The sequence below is a fragment of the Tursiops truncatus genome (genome assembly GCF_011762595.2).
Source record: "Tursiops truncatus isolate mTurTru1 chromosome Y unlocalized genomic scaffold, mTurTru1.mat.Y SUPER_Y_unloc_2, whole genome shotgun sequence".
In the NCBI taxonomy this organism is placed as follows: domain Eukaryota; kingdom Metazoa; phylum Chordata; class Mammalia; order Artiodactyla; family Delphinidae; genus Tursiops; species Tursiops truncatus.
The window spans coordinates 259,702-280,759 of NW_022983137.1; the positions used below are offsets into that span (position 1 = coordinate 259,702).

Consider the following 21,058-nt stretch of genomic DNA (forward strand, 5'->3'; position numbering starts at 1 on the left):
TTTTTCCTCCTTCATCACCTATTAATACTTATGTGAAACAGTGTTGGTGAATAAAACCTCATACAATTTTCTAAGGTAATGAAGGGAGAGGAACAGGAGAACTGGATTTTTGACATTTGGGTAACTAATTTGGACTATAAATGCAAAGCATACAAGTACATTTACATACCACAGTATTTATGCTCTTTAATTTTGTTTTTCCTAATATGAAATTGTTGACACAAAAGTTACTAATGACTTTCCAAAAAAACAATCCAAAGGAAAGTGGTTTCTTAAGGATTATGGTTGGTGTTGGCAGAATTTTTGAATTTTTGCTCTTAAATTTTTAAGTAGAATTAGTAGGCAAGTAACATTGTTTGGAAAAATATTTGAAAGTGAGTTATAAATTGATCATCTTGGGTTTGTTTTAGTTATGCTTTGTCTTGTTCCACAAGGTTAAAAAAAAAAACATGCACAGGAAAATGAATGTGGACCGTAAGATAATGAAAGTAAAAGAATGAGAATTTGAAAAATTAAAGGTAGAAAAGTTAAAGTGAGGCCAAGAGGGAGCTTAATACATAGAACTTAAAATCCTTCAGATTTGCACCACAAATTTATTTCAGAGCTTTATCCCCTAGCAAGAAGACAGAAATACGGTATTTATCCATCAAAATGCTCACTCAGTCACCGTTTAACATCAGACATGTGTTAGGCTCTGTTCCGGTGTCAGTGACTCTCATTAACAAAGACTGAAAGAATTCACTTAGGTCAAAAATTAATGATATCACTGTTCAGTGAAATGGAAAAAATAAAGATTAGTTTATTACTTGTAATAGTAAGGGAAAGCTATAACAGTAGAGCACATTCTCTGAGCAAAGCAGTGTGGTTTTAAGCATAAGCAGTTTTGCATAGGTGTCAGTGGGTTGACATTATTTGTAGATCCAGGTTATTCAGGTGAGACTGGGTTATTACTACTTCTCAAATAGATGATATTATACAATATAATGTTCTGGTTGTGCTCAAACTTCTATCATAGTCATTGGGATTGCTTATTAAAATGCAGGTTGCTGGGCCTCTCTCCCCGAGTTTCTGAATTAGTAAGCATAGAGTGGGCCCAAGAATTTATATTTCTAAGAAGTTCCCAAGTTCTTAGGTAATGCTGCTAGTCTGACAGCTGTCGGGTTTAGCTTCATCTATATTGAATTTCCACAAGTTCTTTGCCACAAAGCACTGTTCATTGAAAACAATTCTGTGGAAAACCACGAAAGATGTATACAGCTTACTGCATGGCATCTTGTATCATATCTGTTGGGATATTTCTATATTATTCCAAGAGAGGTTTGAAAGGTGTCCTGCAAATATAGACATATTTTATTCATCTATGTTTGCTCTTTGCAAAGACCCTGAGAAATCGGTTATTAAGAAATTTTAACTCGGTAATTTCCAGCTTATTTAGGTATAATGTGAGGTTTTACTCTAAGAAAAGTAACTTACATATGTATCTGTTGTGTTGCTAACTAACTGCTAATGGTGGATTACCTTGTAGTTTTACCATTAATTTATCTCCTCTGTTAAAGGTAAAACCAGTGTTGGAATAATTTATTGTTGTTTTTATTCATGAGAACAACTCATTAAATAGAAAATGTTTTTATTTCAGAACTGTTCGTCAGTTGGCACAGGAGCAGTTTTTTTTAATGTGCACCAGATGTTGCATGGGACACAGGCCTCTGCTTTTCTTCATTACTCTGCTCTTTACCATTTTGGGGGTGAGACATTTTTTAATGAACTTATCAGTATGATTCATTCTTAAATGAGGAAAATTCAGGAAACTGGTTTTAGATTTTATTTAAAAATTAGGTTATGTTTAATAAAATAATGAATCTTTCCCATCATTTTCTTTACTGTTTATAGATTGGTTTCTATTTGTTTTTCTATAAATCCTTAAGGGAAAAATACACCACCTTCTTTGAAAAATAGAAATCAAAGGTCTTATTCTTTTTAATATCATTGTATAAGGTATTGCCACATTGTATAAGGTAATTTACCAGTTCTCTGAGATTTTTAAAAAATTAATATGGGGATTCCCTGGTGGCATAGTGGTTAAGAATCCGCCTGCCAATGCAGGGGACATGGGTTCAAGCCCTGGTCCGGGAAGATCCTACATGCCAGGGAGCAACTAAGCCCATGTGCCACAACTACTGAGCCTGCGCTCTAGAGCCCGTGAACCACAACTACTGACCCCGTGTGCCACAACTACTGAAGCTCGTGCACCCAGAGCCCATGCTCCGCAACAAGAGAAGCCATTGCAGTGAGAAGTCTGCACCCCGCAACAAAGAGTAGACCCTGCTCACTGCAACTAGAGAAAGCCTATGCACAGCAATGAAGAGGCAACGCAGCCAAAAATAAATAAATAAATTTTTAAAATTAATATGAATTTGAGCATGGACTTGTGGATTCATATTGTTTCAATTATTCTTTTTCAGAGCACAGCACGACAGAGAGGTAAACATTCAGGCGACTATTTCACCCTTTTACAGCACCTTCTTAATTATGCTTTCAACAGTAATATTAATGTACCCAATGCTGAAGTTCTTCTCAACAATGAAATTGATTGGCTCAAAAGAATTAGGGTAAGTTTTATAATATTCCATTTATTACACTATTAAATTATTTTTCTTATTAAAAAGCGGGTTTATTGTTTTGAGTATTTATGTTAAGCTGGAAAAAAAAAACCTGGGAGGTAATAGAACAAACAAAATATATACTTTTCATCAGTGAACTAATAACTCATGATTCATAGAAAGAAGGTACAACTAGATTTGTATAAATGCCTTACTTTATAGTTGGGACTTAGAATGCTGATGTTCACTTTCCTCTAAATCGGTATTTTTTAAATTTTTTGCAAATTATAATCATATTTAATAAGGATTCTATAAAACTTTTTTTTTTTTTTGCGGTACGCGGGCCTCTCACTGCTGTGGCCTCTCCCGTTGCGGAGCACAGGCTCCGGACGTGCAGGCTCAGCGGCCATCGCTCACGGGACCAGCCGCTCCGCGGCATGTGGGATCTTCCCAGACCGGGGCACGAACCCGTGTCCCCTGCATCGGCAGGCAGACTCTCAACAACTGCGCCACCAGGGAAGCCCTATAAAACTTTTTAAATAAGTATCCGATAGGTTAGTATTTACATTTCATGATTTGCTTTTTATATATACAGAGTTTTATGAGAATACATTTCTGAAATACGTAGTTTTGGGCCTTCAGATGAGCATTCTCCTAAAACCTACTTCTAGAATTTCTCAACCTTGGCACCATTAATATTTTGGACCAGGTATTCTTTTTTTTTTTTTTTTTTTTTTTTGCGGTACGCAGGCCTCCCACTGTTATGGCCTCTCCCGCTGCGGAGCACAGGCTCCGGACGCGCAGGCTCAGTGGCCACGGCTCACGGGCCCAGCTGCTCTGCGGCACGTGGGATCTTCCCAGACCGGGGCACGAACCCGCGTACCCTGTATCAGCAGGAAGACTGTCAACCACTGTGCAACCAGGGAAGCCCTGGACCAGGTATTCTTGTTTTGAGGAACTGTGCTGTGTCTTACAGGATGTTGAGCAGTACTCCCAGCTTCTGATCAGTAGACTGTGTTTTAATAATTCCACTTTCTTCTAAGTTGTGAAAACCAGAAATATCTCAAGAGACAATGCATGTACTCTAGGGCAAAATTGCTCTCATTTAATGAGATAGAGTTCTATAGAAGAAATAAGAAACTACCTGAATGAAAAGGTTTGGCAACATTGTATCTGAGTCATCACTGTCCTCCAGCTCTGTTTTGTTCTGATCTTTTTTGTCCTCTTTTCTGTAAGTTAGGCCTATAATATTTTTCCTTTGACAGGATAATGTTAAAAACACAGGTGAAACAGGTGTTGAAGAGCCGATCTTGGAAGGCCACCTTGGGGTAACAAAAGAGTTGCTGGCCTTTCTAACGCCTGAGAAAAAGTATCATGTTGGTTGTGAGAAAGGAGGTGCTAATCTCATTAAAGTAAGTCCTATTTAGTACTAACTAGTTATCATGAACTTTTGAATGTCTCTTAGCAGATCTATCTGATTAAGTTCTATACTATTTCATCTTTAAGATATCTTGGCCTTTTTTCTTAATTGTTTGTCTCATAAAAACCTTTATATCTGTGAAAGTTACGGTAATTTTTAAGTAAATGTGTACCTCCCTTTATTCAAGAGTTTGTTTAATTAATTTAATCAAAGTTCAGGGAAGAAAGTTCAGATGAAATGTTTCAGAAAGTTAACAAGCAGCGTTAATTGACTTTGCTGTTTAGTAAATCTGAATTTTTATTTGATCAAACTTTAAAGTGAAAACTATCTTACAAGACTGTTTATTTTTTACATATATTTGTTAAGTGAATTTCTTTAAGTGTGTCTTATAATTCAAGGAAAAGAGTGTCATTTGATGTTTTTTATTTTTATTTAAAATGCATTAATTTCAGTTCATATTTGATTAGAGGAGTAGATTTATTTGGAATGTATTTTTTCTTAAATAATAGCTTTTTAAAATATTTTAATATTCAGAAAATTGAGTATGTTTATTAATTATGGTCAGTAGTTTTTTGAAATATAATTTTTATTTGAAAATCCAAAATTGTATTTGAGATAATAAGATATTTAATTGTATCAAACAAATAAGTAGAAGACTATTTCCTTCCAAGGGACATTTTTTCCTAAAGAAAATATTATTGCTAACAATATGTGATCTGTTTTTTTCAACTCTTTAGGAATTAATTGATGATTTCATCTTTCCTGCCTCCAAAGTTTACCTGCATTGTATGAGAAGTGGAGAACTACCAGCTGAGCAGGCTATCCCAGTCTGTAGTTCTCCAGCTACCATCAGTGCTGGGTTTGAACTACTTGTAGCATTAGCTGTTGGCTGTGTAAGGAATCTCAAACAGATAGTAGACTGTTTGACTGAAATGTATTACATAGGCACAGCAATAACTAGTAAGTATTTTAACTTGGAAAGCTGTTTCTGTTGGTTAATAATATTTCTGTGTTTAAAATTTTGGGTTTTTTCTTTAGGAAAATATTTAACCTGTGTTTGTTTTTAGCAACTAGTATAATGATTTTTATAATCATATATAATTGAGACCATTATGACCACAGAAACTCTATACAGAAAAATTTCCAAATGTACATTTAAATGTCTTCCTGTAGATGATTCAGGTAACTTGACAAAATGCTTTATTTCATCATATATGAAATAAGATCCAAATTCCAGGATAATAAGCCAGATTTGATGCTACAGGCTTTTATACTTAAAACTTAAAATGCATGACATGCATTGGAAAGATTTTCAGCGTCTCACTTAGAGGTTCCTTAATGATACTTTGATCTGACTTTTAAGAAAGTTGTAGTTTTGAAGATCAGAATGTGAGAAGAAAACATTTTTGTGCGTTTTATTTTTTTCTTAATTAATGCCAACATCAGTCCCATGAAGTAGGAAGCTGTCTTTAGATCTTGTAAGAACTGAAACTCAAAAGGGAGGAGTGTAAGTAAAAATAACAGAAAATAAAATCATAAAATCTAATTAATTTGAAGAGAAAACCAAGGCATGGCAATGTAATGTACAGTATCCAATACTAATCCTTTAAGAACATCTGAAATTATCTTTCTTACGCCGTCTTTTAGAGTGTAAATAAGTTTTCAGTCACATTTTAGGAGTTTCTAACTGAACTTACTTATTTGTAGTGTGGAATCTACATAAAGAGAGGAGATTCTTGAAGACTTTTTTTTAAAAACTTATTTAGATTAAGAATTTCATGGTTATATTATTCACATGTAAAAGAAGGTGTATAACTAAACATATTAACTCCCTACCCAATCCTGGTTCAGAGATTGTCTGCACATGCAAGTTGTACCTATGGATAGCTCTTTGCTTAGTTTTTTTCCTTTTAACGTAAAAAGGAATATGCTGAACACAGGGTTCTTCATTTTGTTTTATTTGTCTTACATTTAGTAATATATCTATCACCATAATAAAGATCTATGTAATTCAGTTATTGGCTGTATAATTTGCAGTTCAGTATACTTTATGTAATCCATCTCCAAGTTAGTGATTAATGTTTAGGTTATTTTTGGTTACATGGTAGGTGGCAAGGCTTATAAAGTGATTTAGAGTTCTCACAGACCTTTCAAATATACTGTCTCATTGGCTCCTGAAAATATTATAAAACTGGGTATAGGCAAAGTAGTTTTTACTGTTACCGTGTTGTAAGGAAGGAAACATATTCATGCAAAAGTTAAAGTTTTTGTGATGTGGAACTATGGCTTGAACCTTAAGTGATCTTAAATCACTTTAATATATCATTATTTTATAATTTAATATATAAAATAGGTAATTAAAACTAAAAATTTCTAATTATATGTATAAAGTCATATGGCTTTTTGTTGTTGTTTTGAATGACTTTATTGAGATATAATTTACCTACAATAAAGTTCACTTTTTTATATGTAAGCATACAACTTCAGTGGTTTTTAATCTACTTCTGGAGTTTTGCAACCATCACTTAATCTAATTTCGGAACATTTTCATTATCCCCAAAAGAATTTTTGTGCCCTTTACCAATCACTCTAATCTTCTTCCGCTACCTGTTCCTTCCACCTCAGCCTTACGCAGTACTAGTTTTCTTCCCCTATAAATTAACTTATTCTGGATATTCCATATAAGCAGAGTCATAAAATATGTAGTCGTTCATGACTCCCTTCTTTCACTTAGCATAATGTTTTCAGTGTTCATCCATGTCGTAGTATATGTCAGAATTGTATTCTTGTTCCTTTTTGTTGCTGAGTAATAGTACATTGTGTAGATATATACTAAGTTTAATTTATCAGCTGATGAACATGTGGGTTTTTTTTTTAAATCCACCTTTTTTACTATTGTGAAGAACGCTGCTATGAACATCCATGTGCATGTTTCATGTAGATATATTTTTTCATTTCTTTTGAATAGATATATTGGAGTAAAATTGCTGAATCATATGGTAGCTGCATGGAGAGCTGCCAAACTTTTTTGCATGTTGCATGTCTCATCTTCATTTTACATACCCCACCAACATGTTGGAGAATCCCAATGCTTTTTATTGTCTGTTTTTATTATTTTATTATTATTTTTTTTGCGGTACACGGGCCTCTCACTGTTGTGGCCCTTCCCGTTGTGGAGCACAGGCTCCGGACGCGCAGGCCCAGTGACCATGGCTCACGGGCCCAGCCGCTTTGCGGCATGTGGGATCTTCCCGGACCGGGACACAAACCCGTGTCCCCTGCATCAGCAGGCGGACTCTCAACCACTGTGCCACCAGGGAAGCCCTATTTTTTTAACTTTTAAAATTATTCTGGTGGGTGTGAAATTGTAATGTTTTTATTTAAAGTTTTGATCACAGTGTATTGAAATTACTTAAAGCAAAGACAATTGGTTATCCCAAGAAATTTATAATACCATCTTATATGTCTCTCTAAGAAGACTATCATAAAAACAACTCAGTACTTCTATATTAAAGATCTGTATAGTGGCGTATATTATTAAAATAATGTACTCTCTTGGTGTACTCTCTTTCAATGTGCTGATTTTAGTTTGTCAGTAGAACAGAGCTGCCAGTGGACAGAATCATTATTTTCATGTTATGAGGATCTTTTTTTCTTCTCTTAGCTTGTGAAGCACTTACTGAGTGGGAATATCTACCACCTGTTGGGCCCCGCCCACCAAAAGGATTTGTGGGACTTAAAAATGCTGGTGCTACTTGTTACATGAATTCTGTGATCCAGCAGCTATACATGATTCCTTCCATCAGGAACAGTATTCTTGCAATCGAAGAACCAGGTAGTGATACAGATGATGATATGTTCAGTGATGAGAAGCAGGACAGTGAGGTAAGTTTTAAGTATAAATTCTTTTTGTGTGTGTTGCAAGATATTCATAACAGATACTGTTTTTCTGTCTTAGAATACTGTACTTATCATAGGATTTTTATGAAGTACATTTGATGATAGAACAAAAATCTCTGAGCTACTGTCCCTGGCACGTTATAGTACTCACTATATAATGGACTTTAAACTGCAAGTTGATAATCTTTGTCACACATTTTCTGTTTGTTTTTTAAAAGCAGCAGTTAATGTAGTCATGTCTTGTGGGACATGGTAAGTATAATTTGGTGTTTATAAAGTGATAAATATCTTCATTTAAAATAATGAAATTATGTTTTCTTCCTTTAACTTTTCAAAGTAATGATTCCATTTAATTGATTCCACATCTTGTATCATTTACCATTTTTATAATCTGTGCTTATTCTTGGGATACTTTAAATATTTTTCTCAGATAATGTTTTCTTCTGTTAAGGAAACAAAATTTGTCTGCTAGTTTAATGCTACATAGTGTTATTAATAGTATTAGGTAACAAGAGTAGATAATCAGGCTCCCTATCAACAGTAACCAGTACAGGGCTTCCCTGGTGGCGCAGTGGTTGAGAGTCCACCTGCCGATGCAGGGGACACAGGTTCGTGCCCCGGTCCGGGAAGATCCCACATGCCGCGGAGCGGCTAAGCCCATGAGCCATGGCTGCTGAGCCTGCGCGTCTGGAGCCTGTGCTCCGCAACAGGAGAGGCCACAACAGTGAGAGGCCCGTGTGCAGCAAAAAAAAAAAAAAAGTATCCAGTGCAGAACAAAGTAACAGAAAAGCTGGGTTTCAGTGGCAGGTCAGAGTACATGTAATTAAAATGTAACTCTTACGTACATAAATACAGAGGACTTTTGGTTATGTTTATACAGAAACTTTTTTTTTTAAAAATCTTTCACTTTTTCATTCACATAAGTTTCTAGGAATTAATTGAAAAGACAGAATATTACAAATGTGAATGCTTTTCCTCTCATTCCTATGTTTCTTTCCTTCTCTCTCCAAGACTAGATTGGCTCTAGAGTAGTGATCCATCACTTAGAGATATTCTGAAACATAAACCTAACTTTACTCTTCTCAGATCTGATTAATCACACCACCCAGGGTCTGGGTAGGTTTACTTTTCTTAGAATCACCATATGGGGTACATACACCAATACTTGATTAACAACCACTGTTTGAAAGAAAATTGGAATTTTAAATACCTAGTTCTGTAGCCCATGTTACTACTAGGATGCCAAGTTAAACATGAACGTGAGGGACTTCCCAGGTGGTCCAGTGGTAAAAGAATCCGCCTTGCAATGCACGGGACGCAGGTTTGATCCCTGGTCAGGGAACTAAGATCCCACATGCCGCAGGGCACCTAAGCCCACGTGCCCTGGAGGCTGCGCACCACAACTAGAGAAGAGAAAACACATATGTCACAACTAGAGAGAAGCCCAAGCACCACAACAAAGAGCCCGCGTGCCACAACAAAAGCTCTGACACGGGCATAAATAAATAATCAGTCTTTAAAAAAATATACATAACTAGTCATACTCTAAGAAAGAAAGTTAGGCAGAAAAAAAGACTAGAATTTCAAATTATGCATCTGCCTTTACTGCTTGATCCATGTGCTTTATGTTGTCTCACCATGATAGTGTGGTTATCTGCCTGTTTACTAGTTTCTTTTCCTGCACTGTGAGTTTTTCAAGGGCAGGAACTGGGTATTTACTTTCCTACCATAAGCCTCAGATGCAGAGCAAAGAATATAAAAAGATACTCAGTTTTCTGTAAAACAACTAAATTCTTCTTTGTAGAGTGATTAAGGCTTTTAGAGCTCTCTCTATGGTTCTGTTTCTACCAAAGGTACTCTCAATTTCTGTACTTACTGAGTATTAATAATTCACATCATGTCACATAATTTACCTCATATAATCTGTGAAGAATGCGTTATCTCACAAGAAAATACTGAATCCTAGAAAGGCTAAGTAGCTTATTTCCCCAGAGTTTTTTGTATAAAGCACTCACTTATCTCCAGTCTAGTCTACTCAACTAAACCTTTGTCTCTTACACTGTCTCCAAAAAATATTATGGTTTTTAATGCTTTTTTCAATTGTAACCCTCCTGAGAATTTGTGAGGGTAAGCACTAATATTACAAAATGAATGTTAAGTGCTTTAGATACTTGGAGTACAAAATAATACAAACCATTTTTCATTTATTTGCATTTGTCTCAACTTATTTCACTATACCTTTAAAGTTAAATTAGATCATTGATGATATTTTTTTCACCTTCAGAGTAATGTTGATCCCCGAGATGATGTATTTGGATACCCTCATCAGTTTGAAGACAAAACAGCATTAAGTAAAACAGAAGATAGGAAAGAGTACAATATTGGTGTTTTGAGACACCTTCAGGTCATCTTTGGTCATTTAGCTGCTTCCCGGCTGCAATACTATGTGCCCAGAGGATTTTGGAAACAGTTCAGGTAAATTATGGGTGAATGATGATTTCAGTTTTATAAAAATCTCAGTATACTGAGTCAGGGTGGGGGTTATTTTGTTTGCATTTTTGTTTGCTTGTCTGCAGTTGCCAATAAAGAAGCTAGGTACTTTGCCCTGGAAAATGTCCCACAGTCTGGATTTTCCTAATTGCGTTCTGGTGTTGTGTTTCAGTATTTTCTTTGTCTCCATCCCTGTATTTTCTAGGTTTGCAGGTCATATGGTCTGTCACACCTACTCAACTCTACTGTTACAACAAGAAAGCAACCATAAACAAATACATAAATGAATAAGGTGTGGCTCTGTTACAATAAAGCTCTGTTTATGGACACTGCAATTTGAAATTCATATTGTTTTCACTTGTCATGAAATACTATTTTGACTTTTTTTTTCAGTTATTTAGTATATATAAAACCGTTCTTAGCTCTGGGATGCGATGTAGGCAATGGACTAGACTCAACTCATGGGCTATATACTTAACCATGATTAAGAGGCTTGAGCAGATTCAAGTATGTTATTCCCCATTTGCAGTGGGTAATACTGTTTAATAGATGGTGATTTAATTTCCTCCGGGAAGATATAAAATGTGTATATTTCTGTTTGTGATATGAAAGAGCCACTTAGTCATCATAGATAGAAGTGTCCCTCATGAGTTAGATAACTAACCTTAACATACATATCTACATGAAAACTAGGATAGATACTATTTTGTTTTTCCTTTTATGTTTATAAAGTAATCATACAGCTTCTTAGCATCCTACTCAAGTGACCAATGAAGTTTGTTCTATTTTTATATTTTAAAAGTTCAATTACATTTTGATGTTATTTCTTTTTTTCTCACAAATTGTATCGAGCCTATTTTTTGTCATGCCCACTACAGCTGTAACTACACAGCTCTATTGTCTAGAACAAGGCTCCAGTCTTTTATAGGAGTTTAGAATTATGTCAGCAGAGTAACTCCTAAGTAAACTTGAGGTGGGTAAGCAAAGGGATCATCTGACTTCTGGGTCACCTCTGTTTCAGTCAGGGTAGTACCCTTTTAATATATATTAGGATATCACTTAGATTTCTTTTGAAACTCACAAATTTATAGTATGGTAACCCCCATTATCTTTCATTATAACTTTATGTATTCTACAAATTAAACTCTCAACCGCGGTCATAAGAGTGATTTGCATTTATAACATTTCCTACCAGATATGTACCTTTCTTCTTTCAGTTCTGTCACCTAGCAAATACTTCTCTCTTTTCTCTACCTGTTACTATACCAATTTTTTTTCATACCTTTATCCTGACTCAAGATTTTCTTTTGTATTCTAGTCAGCATTTGCGTTCTTCCAGATTACTATACTATGAGCTTTTATCTTAACATCTTTCACTCAATTATTTGTATGTGTGCATGTATATATAATTATAATTAGATAGCAAAACTGTATAACATACATGTATGTATCTGTATCTACTTATTTCTACCTATAGATATAGCTAGATATGTAGGTGTGTATAGTTTTCCTCATAATACAAAATTACAATGTTTGTATTTAAATGTTCTAAATCATAATGTCTACTTAAATATGATATGTTTATGATTTTTGTCTTCACACTCACTCCCTCTATACGATGGTGGAAAGCTCACAGCACTTTTGTACTACCTATAATCATTAAGAGACACAAAGTGTGCTCTTAATGTGTTTTTTCTTTTTGGCAAAGTTTATATAATATAAAATTCACCATTGTAACCATTTAAAAGTATACAGTTCAGTGACACATATTACATTCAGAATGTTTGTATGATCACTAGTACCATCATCCCACTATCTTCTTCCAGAATATTCTCATCATCCAGAAAGAAACTCCCATGCCTATTAAAGAGTCATTCCCTCTCTCCCCTTCTTGCAACCAAAAAAAAAAAAATAGCATTCTGTGTACTAATTTGCCTGTTTTTAGTATTTTAAATAAATTCAATCACACAGTATGGTATATGGGGTATAGTTTCTTTAAGCATATATTTAAGGTGCATCCATATTCTAGTATGTATCAGAACTTCGTTTCATGGCTGATTGATAATCCATTGTTTATGAATACTCCATATTTTTGGTGATGCACTCATCAATTGATGGATCTTTGGATGGTCTCCATCTTTTAGCTATTGTGAATAGTACAGAACTTCCATGAGCAGTCATACTGTATAAGTTTTTGTGTGAACTTCATTTTTTAAATTTCTTTTAATATGTATCTAGCAGTGCAGTTGTTGGATCATATGGCAGTTATGTGTTTAACCTTTTGAGGAATCACTGAACTCTTCTACATCCCTTATACCATTTTACTTTCCCACCAGCAGAGTATGAGGGTTACAGGTTTTCAACATGCATGCTAATATATGTGGGGGTTTTGTGTTGTTTAGGTTTTGGTTTTTTGGTGTATGTTGTTTTTTTGTTTTTGTTTTGTTATTTTTAATTATAGCCTTTCAAGTGGGTATGAAGTGGTTTATCATTGTGGTTTTAATTTGTATTTCCCTAATGACTAGTAATGTTGAGCATCCTGTCATATGTCTATTGGACTTTGACAATTTGTGTATTTTGTTGAGGAACATGTGTATTCAAGTACACATTGTCTTTTTGTTGTTTTATAACAGTTCTTTCTGTACATACTAGGTTTTTATTATAAATGATTTACAAATATTTTTTTCCCATCTTGTCTTTTCACTTTAAATTTTGATGAAATTGTTTTTACCTATTTTTTCTTTTTACTCCAGTTTACTAATTGTTTTTCTTTTTACTCCAGTTTACTAATTGTTTTACATTACAATGTCATACATTGTGGTAAAATGTATGAAACAAAAATGTACCATTTTAAATGTTTTCAGGTTTATAGTTCAGTGGCACTAGGTATGTACATTCATACTGTGTGTACCGCCATCCATCTTAAGAACTTTTTTCATCTTCCTAAGTTGAAATTCTGTATGCATTAATAATAATCCTCTATACTGATTTTTAGGTGTTGATTTTTAAATCTCTCAACTTCACTGAATTTGCCAAATTCTAGCAGATTTTGGTTGACTCTGGAGGATTTCCCATTTGGATGCCTTTATTTCTTACTCTTGCCTAGTTTGGTCTGACTAGAATTTGTAGTGCTGTATTGATAAAAGTGAAGAAAACAGGCATCCTTACCCTTATTCCTGATCTTGGAGGGTAGGTTTGAGTCTTTCATCATTACACCTTTACTAAATGGACCAAATACCTAAACATAAGAGATAAGCTGTAAGACTTTTAAAAGAAAAAGTGGGGGGAAAAGCTTCATGACACTGGATTTGGCAGTGGTTTCTTGGGCTAACACTAAAATCATAGTGGTACGACCAAAAAACAAAAAGGTTGGACTTCCCTGGTGGTGCAGTGGTTAAGAATCTGCCTGCCCATGCAGGGGACATGGGTTCGAGCCCTGGTCTGGGAAGATCCCACGTGCCACGGAGCCCACAAGCCTAAACTACTGAGTCCACGTGCCACAAACTGAAGCCTATGCACCTAGAGCCCGTGCTTCTCAACAGGAGAGGCCACTGCACTGGGAGGCCCACACACTGCAATGAAGAGTGGCCCCTTCTCGCCACAACTAGAGAAAGCCCACAAGCAACAACAAAGACCCAACACAGCTATAAATAAATAAATAAATTTATTTAAAAAAAAAAAGGTTAAAGGATGAGATCATTCAGTGCTGACCAGGATGCAAAGAATATGGGTCACCTATTGCTGATGTGAGTGTAAAGCAATAAAATAGGTGATTTCTCCAATTATCTCAAAATTAATTTTTAAAAACTATAAAATGGTAGGAAAAAGTAAACTATAATCACTAATACAAAGAAAGTTAAAAGAGGGGCTTCCCTGGTGGCGCAGTGGTTGAGAGTCCGCCTGCCGATGCAGGGGACACGGGTTCGTGCCCCGGTCCGGGAAGTTCCCACATGCCGCAGAGCGGCTGGGCCCGTGAGCCATGGTCGCTGAGCCTGCGTGTCCGGAGCCTGTGCTCCGCAACGGGAGAGGCCACAACAGTGAGAGGCCCGAGTACGGCAAAAAAAAAAAACAAAAAAAAGTTAAGAGAACAAATTCATGTAACTTCAAAAAAGAGTACTTTGATTGGGTTACTGTGAAGCTTTAAAAAGTTGGTTTCAAGGAAATAGGGGTCCAGAAGGGTTTGACTACTGACGTAGTAGCATTGCAAAATTTGGTGGGGAAATTGAGGTACGGTTTAGTATCTTGATAGTGGTGGTGGTTACACAACTGCCTGTGATTTGTAAAGATCACATAGTGTGCTCCAAAAAGATTGAATGTTACTCTATGTAAATTTAAAATTAATTTTTTTAAATCAGTAGCCAATTTTTTAAATTGTAAAAGCACACACAAAAGAAAATAAACCTCCTTAGCAGGTTTAAAATTTTGACTTGTCTTTTGCTAAAAATGAATGTATTTCTATTCTCTTAGGTATATTATTCTGTAAATATTAGATTAGATGTTGTTTTAGATCTCCTAGCATGACTTGGCTTTTACAGCAGTGGTTCTCATCTTGTGTACACAATTGAAAGGCTTGGTTGGCTTAAGTTTTAAGTCCATTCAGATTACAGAAAATACATTCACTCTAGAACAGAGCAAATGTTTCTATTTTCATTTGGAAAAATCACTTTAGTTAGGAAAAAATGGTTGTGAACTTTGCAATATAGCCCCCCAAATTTAAGCAGAATTAAATAACAAAGTAGTCGTTACAACATCTATATAAGACTGTTTTCCTTCTCATGTTAATGCTGTCTTTACTTGAATTCAAAATACATGACTATACTGCTTCATAAAGGAAGCACCATTCTGAGTACCTGGCACTGTAGTACCAATTTTACTATGAGCTTCACTTCCATTACTATAGCCACCCAATACATAACATGCATTCGTTTACCTCTGCTTCCTGTGTAAATGGATAAAGCCTCAACTTACATTTCTAATGTCATTGTCATTTTTGTTGTTTAGAAAAATAAAATACAGATATTCTGGGGATGGAGACTACAATTTGTTCTGTTTTTTTCTCTTAGGCTTTGGGGTGAACCTGTTAATCTTCGTGAACAACACGATGCCTTAGAGTTTTTTAATTCTTTGGTGGATAGTTTAGATGAAGCTTTAAAAGCTTTAGGACATCCAGCTGTGCTAAGTCAAGTTCTGGGAGGTTCCTTTGCTGATCAGAAGATTTGCCAAGGCTGCCCACATAGGTAAATGCTAATTGACATTTTTAATATGTAATTTATATGGGTCTTTCTTTTTTTAATAGTATAAATAAAATTTTTACCAATACATATGTATGAAAGCAGAGAGTACCAAATATTACATTCTCATGCTATACCCCACTGTTCTGTGGGTTGTTTTTTTTTCAGTAGCATTTAGTTCTTGTTACTCTCCGTATCTCATTATTTTTCTCTTACATTCTTATATTTTTTTCATATCTGAGGAAATAAAATGGAATTTTTTTCATAAATCTACAGTTACTATAAAGATATTTACTTGGCTGTTATAATGAAAGTAATCATTGAAATGTCTACAATACAGTAACTTTAGGGAATTCTCCAGTAGTTCAGTGGTTAAGACTCGGCACTTCCAATGCAGAGGGCACAGGTTTGATCCCTGGTTGGAGAGCTAAGATGCTGCAAGCTGGGCAGAGCGGCAAAGAAAAAAAAAAATCCTCGTGAATGAAACCTGGCATATAGTAAGCACTAATTAAATGTTAGTTATCTATAGCACACTTCCCTGGGTGTTTGGAGTTCAGTTAGTTACCCAACACCTTTTTAAAATATATATAAACAAACAAACAAACAAACAGTAACTTTAGAAGATAACCGGTAGGTCTGGAATTTTCTGTAGAAATTTAAAATTACCATCGATTACCATTCATGAGATATGTTAGGTATGTTTGCACATCAGATCATTTCCAAGAGTTGACAAGACATTTTTCTGTGTTTTGGAGCAAATTAGAAGAGATTGATTTATTATGGGTTCCTAATGAAAATAATTAAAGAGTTCTTGGTTATTAGTATTAATAGTTCAGAAGGTTTAACGATGGACACTCATATCACGCCTATTGTGTGGGACTTCTTGTTACACATTCACATAACACAGAAAGGAAATTCTTTCTCACCCAAATAATCAAAATAAGATAGTATTTTCTAAAAGCTACTCTAGGGTCTTCCCTGGTAGCACAGTGGTTAAGAATCCAACAGCCATTGCAGGGGACACAGGTTCGATTCCTGGTCTGGGAAGATCCCACATGCCATGGAGAAACTAAACCCATGTGCCACAACCGCTGAGCCTGCTCTAGAGGCTGCGTGCCACAGCTATTGAAGCCCAAGCGCCTAGAGCCCATGCTCCACAACAAAAGAAGCTAACTCAATGAGGTGCCCACGCACCACAATGAAGAGTAGCCTCCACTCGCTGCAACTAGAGAGAGCCCATGTGCAGCAACAAAGACCCAGTGCAGCCAAAAGTTAATTAATTTAATTAAAATAAAAGCCACTGTGTTATCCTGTAAACATTAGTTTGGTGTAGTGGATAAAGCAGATTTTTTTGAAATTAGGGAAATGAGTTGGGGAAAGGTAATCTCACATAAATGAGAAACTTACCATGTTATAGCACCATTAATTTGGAAGATGGGGGAGTCATTTATTCACCTAGCTTGGCAAACTTTATATTCTTATGAAAGATATTTTACATAGGTGAACAATAAAAATCCAACTCTTCGTCATGTGTTCTTATCAGTCCTCAGTTTTTTTAGTCAGAGTTACTTGTGAATTCTTTTGCTCTGCCAAATGGAAGTGTCCTGTGCAAATGAAGTACACATTCCAACAAAATTAGTCTTACTAGACATTTTAGGAGTATGTAAGAGTCTCAAGTCTTTCTAGTATTATAGAACATTGTTTTATTAGGGTGTCCCAAATTGCAAAAGAAACTGTTAATCTCAGTTTATCTCCTAAGACCTTTTTCTCCTCTGTGGACAGGTTTTTATCACAGAGAAACGTGTAATAAGCCATTCATAAATACTTTCGTGTTTTGTCTTTCTGACTTACAAGTTTCTAAATATGAAGGACTGTCTAAAACATAATATCCCCTATGCTCTACACATGGCGGGCACTCTTTTTTTTGACCATGCCATGGGGCTTGTGGGATCTTAATTCCCTGACCAGGATTGAACCCGGGTCTGCGGCAGCGAAAACACGGATTCCTAACCACTGGACTGCCAGGGGATTCCCAGGTACTCTTGATATATTGGTTGGATCAGTAGATTTAATGGTTGAAATGTTTTTGAGTTTATTAGTGTGTCATCAGAAATTCCTGAAAGCCCCTTTTGTAGAAAATCATCACAATGTGGGTTGCTCACTCCATCCCACATCACTTAACTCTTTTTACAAATTTTTTTATGACTCTGTAGAACCGAATACTAGAGACATACAAGTATGTTGGATAGTTGAACTTGTACATTAGGCTAGAACTTGTCATCTAAGTGCCAAAATATTAGTTGCTATGCTGTATTACACAAGTGGAGGAACATTTAAAAATTCAGTTCATAAATAGCCTTTTTTCTAAACTTGATGAATGTTTACCTTTACCTTGCCATGAATTACTACTACTTAAATAACAAAGGTAGCTGTGTGAAAGAATGTAAAGAACTTAAGCAGTGAGGCCAGACAAGCTTGGCTTCAAATCACACTCTGTGTAGTAAACTGGCCCATATTAATCTGTTTGTCACCTCTTTCACAATCACCCCCACCCCCACTCCAGTTTCTGTATCTGTAAAAGAGGAACAGATAACATATCTCTAGCAGGTTTTTTTCTGAAGGTGAAGGTAAGCAATACTGTGTTTAAAGACTCTGATGCATTGCCCAGTACAAAGTAAATGACCAGGGAAAGACAACTGTTACTTACAAATAACACTGTGACTAATGCATTTGACATGGTACAGTAAATACTGCAAATGTGTTTTTTGTCAAGTTCACAACTTACGACAGTGTTTAGAAACCTGAGGAATAAATCCTTTTAATGTTTCTTAAATAATGTCTTTAGATACGAGTGTGAAGAATCTTTTACAACTCTGAATGTAGATATTAGAAATCACCAAAACCTTCTTGATTCTTTGGAACAGTATATCAAAGGAGATTTATTGGAAGGTGCAAATGCGTATCGTTGTGAAAAATGTGATAAAAAGGTATGTATTGTTTGTTTTTTAGTAAATATGATTGCATTTAACATAGCTGGAAGACATCAAAATTGTTTTCAATCTCAAATTTTACCTCTGCTTTGCTACAGTGGCAGTCAAGATGATAACTGATTAAAAGATTTGTCAAGGAAACAATATTGAAAGAAACTAATAATAATAATAATAAATTAGGAAAAGTCCTTTTAATTGGGTGGTTAATTTTAGAAGTCACAATAACTTAACATCACTTTTTCTTGTAGTTTAAAAGTTGCACAGTAACTTTCCATTTTTGCCCTGAAACACATTGCCATTGAATTCTTCAAACCTGAAGAGTTGCTAACAGAAAATATTTTTCCCTTTCATACTCTAGCTTATTCTTAAACTTTAGAACAACTGTGTGCCTATTTTATTTGGTTACAGCAGATTTTCAGAACTACTTGCAGTTTTAAAGATCAGATCTAATTTTTAGATCCCCCCAACTAATTTATCTGTGGCCACTTAAGCAGTTTTGTGAGATGGAACTATAACATGTCTTTGAAAATACATAATATATGATAAGTAGTAAATATTTTTCTGGGCCCACCATACCCTCTCATCTCCAAGTTATTACCTGAACTGCTTTGATTTTAAACACCATTTAGATTGTGTCATCTAAAGCCATACCTACAGCTCTGACACAGTTTCTGCTAGGGCAGTTTCTTCTTATACAACTTGCCACTCTTAATCCATGCATTTTAAAGAAGAAACCTTGGTAGCACTTTTTCAGAAGGTAGTATGGATTAAATGCAGCATTTAGCATGTTATCTGTCACTAAGTGCTATATATATTAGCATATTATTGCTTACAGTATTTCTTCAGTTTGCTTACAGCAGATTTTATTCATTAACATAAAACTAAAGGTCAGAAAAATAACATCAGTTAGCAGTGGGAGTGTGGAGCCAGGTAGTTATTAGGTTTTTTTGTTTGTTTGTTTGTTTTGCGGTATGTGGGCCTCTTACCTCTGTGGCCTCTCACCTCTGTGGCCTCTCATCGGCCACGGCTCACGGGCCCAGCCGCTCTGCGGCATGTGGGATCCCCCGGACCGGGGCATGAACCCGCGTCCCCTGCATCGGCAGGTGGACTCCCAACCACTGCACCACCAGGGAAGCCCAGTTATTTGTTTTTATATCACTGATTTTTATAGTTTGCAACAGATGAGTGATTACATATTTTTAGGCTTGGTTATAAGTATTTTGAAAAAGTAGTGATGAATGATCTTGATTATGTTATCATTTATCTGTTTGTAAATACATTTAGATGATCATAAAGTTTTAAATTGTATTATTAAAATTCTTGTTTTATTTGTCTTATAGAAGAACATTCACTTAATATTTACCATTTATTGTAGGTTGATACAGTAAAGCGGTTGCTAATTAAAAAATTGCCTCCTGTTCTTGCTATTCAATTGAAACGATTTGACTATGACTGGGAAAGAGAATGTGCAATTAAATTCAATGATTATTTTGAATTTCCACGAGAGCTGGACATGGAACCTTACACAGTATCAGGTGTTGAAAAGCTGGAGAGAGATGATGTAAACCCAGAGATGCAGTTGTTACAACAGAATGAGCAATCTGAATGTGAGACAGCAGGTAGCACAAAATACAGACTTGTGGGGGTGCTTGTACACAGTGGTCAAGCAAGTGGTGGACATTATTATTCCTACATCATTCAGAGGAATGGTAAAGATGGTGAGAGAAATCGCTGGTATAAATTTGATGATGGAGATGTAACAGAGTGTAAAATGGATGATGATGAAGAAATGAAAAATCAGTGTTTTGGTGGAGAGTACATGGGAGAAGTATTTGATCATATGATGAAGCGCATGTCATACAGGAGGCAGAAAAGGTGGTGGAATGCTTATATACTCCTTTATGAACGAATGGACACAATAGACCAAGATGATGAAATGATAAGATATATATCAGAACTAACTATCACAAAACCCTATCAGATGTCACCAGCCATTGAGAGAAGTGTGTGGAAACAAAATGTGCAGTTCATGCACAACCGAATGCAGTACAGTTTAGAATATTTTCAATTTGTGAAAAAACTGCTTACGTGTAATGGAGTTTACTTAAGCCCTGCTCCAGGTAAGATTCTGGAATTTAACTTAGAAGTTTATCAAGTATCAATATGTATTTAGTACTTTACTTCAGCATTCTTTTACCTTCTTTTTTTTCATAAAATTATTTAGACTCATTTTGTTTTAAATGTGTCAGCATATTCATTGCCAGTTATTTTAAAGTCATGTATTTAATATACCCATACCTTTGAATAGTCAGTATCTAGAAACATAGAAGAGCTGTTAACTTATGGGAGTTTTCACTAAGCATTAGTTTGAAACATGGATTGGTTAAGTGCTAAGGTAAGTGCTGAAGTTTACTTTTTGACTAAAAG

The 21,058-nt window shown here is 35.4% G+C and overlaps 1 protein-coding gene across 4 annotated transcripts in view; it reads left to right on the plus strand.

Moving 5' to 3' along the window:
- LOC117310664 (ubiquitin carboxyl-terminal hydrolase 9X-like) overlaps nt 1-21,058 on the plus strand; it is a 145,557-nt gene that overhangs the window by 111,006 nt on the left and 13,493 nt on the right. For all 4 annotated transcript variants that reach the window (XM_033850373.2, XM_033850374.2, XM_033850371.2 and 1 more), the window contains exons 27-35: nt 1,637-1,745; nt 2,463-2,609; nt 3,866-4,012; nt 4,758-4,980; nt 7,685-7,905; nt 10,205-10,395; nt 15,474-15,647; nt 18,487-18,628; nt 20,007-20,751. In XM_033850373.2, coding sequence (XP_033706264.1) covers nt 1,637-1,745; nt 2,463-2,609; nt 3,866-4,012; nt 4,758-4,980; nt 7,685-7,905; nt 10,205-10,395; nt 15,474-15,647; nt 18,487-18,628; nt 20,007-20,751 — 2,099 coding nt within the window. The remainder of the gene's footprint in view (nt 1-1,636; nt 1,746-2,462; nt 2,610-3,865; nt 4,013-4,757; nt 4,981-7,684; nt 7,906-10,204; nt 10,396-15,473; nt 15,648-18,486; nt 18,629-20,006; nt 20,752-21,058) is intronic.